A 4,579-nucleotide genomic window follows, 5' to 3' on the forward strand; every position below is an offset into this window, starting at 1 on the left:
AAAGATTTGAGATATTGTTAGTACTCAGCTGAATAAAACATATAACATTAGCGTAGTGGTTTACGGATATTTTACTGCAAATTTTTTACAAACTGCAGCTTTAAGTGAGCTTAGATAATCCATTTCTCAGACAATTTTTCTCAATATGTTAACAATGTTTTGATTGATGTGGTTATGACATTGCATAATAGATCTCAACTCATCAAACCAAATCACAAGTTTGTGAATTGTTGTGAAATGTTTTGTAGGAACATTAATAAAGTCTGGACATAACAATTACTACTTGTTATATAGTTTCCAGTACAGTACTTTTTCTTTTAAATGTAGAGTGCTTCTTGAATGCAGTAAATCTGTATCTCCGATTTGGAAATAAATCTTAACACAAAATAAACAAACTCTATGTTTTTATGTGTATTTATAAGTTACTTAAATGGTAATTTGTCTCATAGCTACAGTTATGAATTTTTTCTTGTTCTGACAAAGCAAGCAAACCTGGTAAATAAATATCTAGGTTTCATGCCCATTCTCTCTTTACATTTAGTAGACACAAAGAAGGTGTTTTATATTCAATTTTAATTTACAGTGCACAAAAAACCCAATATACATCATGTAAAAAAGCAAGATTGCCCAGCAACCCTCATACTTAAGCAAAATAGGCCAATCAAATATTCAATTAAAATATTGACTTGTCTCTTTTTAAAGAAGTTTATCACAGTAGCTTAATTTCAGCTCAGCCTGATACAATACAAAACTTTGTTTTACTAATTTAAAGCATAACGTTTTAGTTGTTTAAATAGCGCTAATCATGCATTACCTTTCATGCTTGTTTTAAATGTTTAAAACATTGGATATAGAAAATGAAAATATACAATACAATTAAAGATGCTTCAGACATCCAAAAAGACCCCTCTTTAATTTTCTCTTAAACAGGAATACAGGTCTAAAAGGCTGTCTGGTGAGGCTATTAGATATAGCCTGAGGTACAAAAGTCTATCTACAGCAACTGCAAGAATGCACAGCCCTATGAGAGTCAATCAGGGCAAAAGTCATTTGGCTACATTACCAAGCTGATCCACTAACCTAAAGTAACACCTGCTGCTGTGGATGTAGACTTCACACGTACTGATCTTAACCATGATGTGTCAGATAAACAAATTGACTGCAATTTAATGGCTAATTTTCAAAAGGGCCGTTCTCATTATAAATCTTATCTGCACCATCAAGACACAGACACAATAGTATTAACACAGACACAATAGTAACTGTTATGAAATAAGTTTGTTTTAATTGAGCTACCAACACCCTAAATTTCAGGCTAGAGCTAACATTCTCAAATTCTCTTCCACCCTTGTCGGAATTGGAGGCTTAACTGTAGGGATTTAATGGCTACTGTTAATGCAGATACTGTCAGGAGTCTGATGCAATATGTTTTTGTCTGTCTGGAGTCTGTTTCTATGGATGCAAAATAATATTTGCTTTTTTATAAGATCTGGTCAACAAATCAAATTTAATTTAAGACAAGCCGACAGGGGGAAAAAAACCAAGAAAATAGTAAGTTACTAAAAAAAAATCTGTTAGGGAAGTTTTTAATTTAATTTTGGTGAATTCCTTTGCACTGATGAAACATATTTATCTTACATATTGTAATATTGTTAAATCAACTTTTACAATCTTCAATATTTGTAACCTACGTTGGCCACGAAATAACATTCTCCACTGACAAACACATTCCTCTAAGATACTGCTAAGTATCAAGACAATGAAACATGCTTTAAAATAGAATAGGCTATAAAAGGTGGTTATCTCTTGCACATCAAATTGCGTGGGTTGGACATTCTGTAGTTGCTATGGCAATGATGTCATAAGTCTCAGCATGAGACACAATACATTTGGAAATAGAAACCGAATTTAAGTGTACAAGAGAAAACATAAGTTAACATTGCAGGCAAATTCTGGGAAAAAGGGAAAATGAAAGCGCAATACGATTAAAATGCTTCGCCTAAAGAGCCTCAATGACCCACAGTATAGCACACTGCACACCAACAAAAGCCCCTCACTGGCTGCTGTTGTTGTTACTGCCATTGTTGTTGTTGCAGAGGTCTCCAGGGCCTCCAGCAGAAGCAGGGGGCTGCACATTATCTGCGAGGTTATGAGCATGCTCCAGAAACAGGTCTTTGAGCACACTCAGTTCTTTGCTGAGCAATTTTATTTTGGCCTCCAGTCTCTCATTCTCCTCCTTGAGCTCATTTACACGTTGCTGGGTGTCCTGTGCCTTCTGCTTGCTACGCATGCGGCTTTTCTTTACTGCCAAATTGTTGCGTTCTCTTCGTTGGCGGTATTCCTCACTGTCTTTCTCTGCCATGTTCTTCTTCATCTTGCTGGGTGGTGTGGCCTTTCCCCCACCTGCGGGACTCACTGGGACTAACTGAGGAACCTTCAAAAGATACAACAATTTCGTACATAGTTAATATAAGGAAGAGGGATGGCACACTACAATTGTACAGCACTTTGCAAAAGTGATCTTAATGTTCAAGAATGTTTATCTATAAACACATTGTGGATTCTTCATGGATGTATAAAGATATACTTTGTTAATATTAATTCACATGAGTACATTAGCGTTTTCATATGTGTACCTGCTGCAGTCCTGCTGTGCTAGTGGGGTTCACTGCACTATTATGAGGCTGATTCTGTATAACACTGACACCGTTCTGAATTGTGTTGGTTATCTTCCGCTGCAGCTGCTTGCTCATTTGGATCCACTTCCACTGTATCTCTCACCCACACCGACATATGCTGTCGGGCTTCCCAGAGCTGGATAGTGTGACGGGGCTGACCGTACAGGGAGAATATGTGTGCCTAAAGCCAGACAGGAGAAAGAGAAGAAATCAGATGAAGAACTTTACACACATTAGCATCATCCCTGATTCCCTGCTAAGATGGTACATTTTTGCATATATTGATGCCCCACAATCCACACCTGAGCAGATGGTCATCGCAGAAACGCATTGTTTCAGCAAAATGCTGCAATACCTAAAAGCCGTCTCAATCACCCGTGCTCATCCGTTAGAATTATGTTGCTGTTATCCGACCGTGCTGCCATGTCAATGTGCATATGTGGCAAAATTTCTTTCTCTCCTATGAGTGAGCTCAAGTGTTGCCCGCGGTTGCATCATCGCTCGCCCTCCCGCCCGCTCCGTTGTACCACAGGAGAAGGGAAACTCCAAAGTCATGAAGAATTTAGGCGAGTAAAGTTAACATTTTAAACCAACATCAGAAAAGCGAGGTGACTGTTAACCAAATCGAAGTTTATTAGAGAACATCTGTCTGACGGCCGTGTGTTGTTATGAGACATGGCAGGCTGGTTACATCATACACGGAACTATGTAGGAATGAAGGGGAATACCACAGTTAGCTGCCTCAACAACAACATGGCAAGCGGGCCTTTAAAATACAATAAAGCAGTACAGCAGACAATGTAAAAACAGAACGCGGACACAAATTATACTTTAAATGCGTCTACGTGAATATGTAACGTTAGCCAGTGGATCGAACGTACTACAAGTTAGCAGGCTTGCTAAGTAACGTTAACTTAACGTTAGCTGACACCTTTCGGACCATGACGTCAGGCGTCCAACATTATCTACTGATAGCTCAAACAGACTGCTTTCTACATAAAACGTTATTGAAATTAAATATAACGGTTTACGGTCGATCATGGTCGAGTTTAACCAGGAGGAATGAACCTCGCTGGTCTCAGATCTGAGCTCTTTTGCAATGGGGTGAGCAAAAAGGATCCACTCGGTAGGCAAACCATCGTTTCGTAGGTAAGAAATACTACATTCGACAATCTAATAGGTGTCTAATCTCCCAGACGACTTACCTTGAAGACGTTCGAGGCTTACACGCGATCACTTGAGTTAAAAAAAGTATAATATCCACTTTGTTTACGAGAAATAAGCGCAGGATGAGGTGTTATTATTTGGTAAAGCGGCGCTCGCTTGGGAGTATTGCGAAATCTTTTGACCATGTAGGGAAATCTGCTTTACTAACCAATCAGATCGAATGGTGGGGAGAGATGACGAAATACAGCTTTGACTGACATGTTACTAAACCAATCAGATCGCGATGGTTAGTTCGAGGCGTTTCCATGCGATAAGACATGAGATGATTCAAGAATACTAAACAAGGTAATTCCTCATTACTGGGAAATGTAAAGGTGTTATTTTATGTATTAAAGCACATAATGATGGGGAAGTTTGTTTTTAATATTTTATTTGATTATTGTCTAATCCCCAAAATAATGCATTTTGTTCTCGTATGGAGAACTTTATACATAACACGTTACTACATTTCCTCAATAAAGTATTTGTAATTGATTTGAAATGTAAAAACACAACCCCAAACTATCCAATAGATAAAACATAACATATCTGCTGCTGGATACATTTCCTACCCTCTCATACTTTACAGTGGTACGTGCCAGGCGCGCGCTGTAACAATAGAGGGAGCTCCCAGACTGCACACGCTCACTGATGAGCCAGGATAAGCGCTCCAACTTCAGAGCACACAAGTTCTC

The 4,579-nt window shown here is 38.4% G+C and overlaps 1 protein-coding gene across 2 annotated transcripts; it reads right to left on the reverse strand.

The window, feature by feature from the left end:
- Nucleotides 1–555: 555 nt before the first annotated feature.
- Nucleotides 556–4,038, reverse strand: cebpg (CCAAT enhancer binding protein gamma). Of its 2 annotated transcripts, none has more exons than XM_056749691.1 (3): nucleotides 3,884–4,038; nucleotides 2,637–2,859; nucleotides 556–2,434 (listed from the first exon to the last, which is right to left on the reverse strand). In XM_056749691.1, the coding sequence occupies exons 2-3, from the start codon at nucleotides 2,751–2,753 to the stop codon at nucleotides 2,054–2,056; spliced, it is 498 nt and encodes a 165-aa protein (XP_056605669.1). In that variant the 5' UTR covers nucleotides 2,754–2,859; nucleotides 3,884–4,038; the 3' UTR covers nucleotides 556–2,053. The 2 variants fall into 2 exon arrangements, with proteins under 2 accessions (XP_056605669.1, XP_056605678.1); XM_056749700.1 differs by lacking the exon at nucleotides 3,884–4,038 and adding an exon at nucleotides 2,981–3,845.
- Nucleotides 4,039–4,579: the final 541 nt, after the last annotated feature.

This window comes from Triplophysa dalaica, chromosome 1 (genome assembly GCF_015846415.1).
Source record: "Triplophysa dalaica isolate WHDGS20190420 chromosome 1, ASM1584641v1, whole genome shotgun sequence".
NCBI classification, from domain to species: Eukaryota; Metazoa; Chordata; class Actinopteri; order Cypriniformes; family Nemacheilidae; genus Triplophysa; species Triplophysa dalaica.

Coding starts and splice junctions, on each gene's coding strand:
- cebpg (XM_056749691.1), bottom strand. CDS start 2,753: ATGAGCAAGCAGCTGCAGCGGAAGATAACCAACACAATTCAGAACGGT. Junction 2,435..2,636: donor GCACAGCAGGACTGCAGCAG/GTACACATATGA, acceptor TATCTTTTGAAG/GTTCCTCAGTTAGTCCCAGT.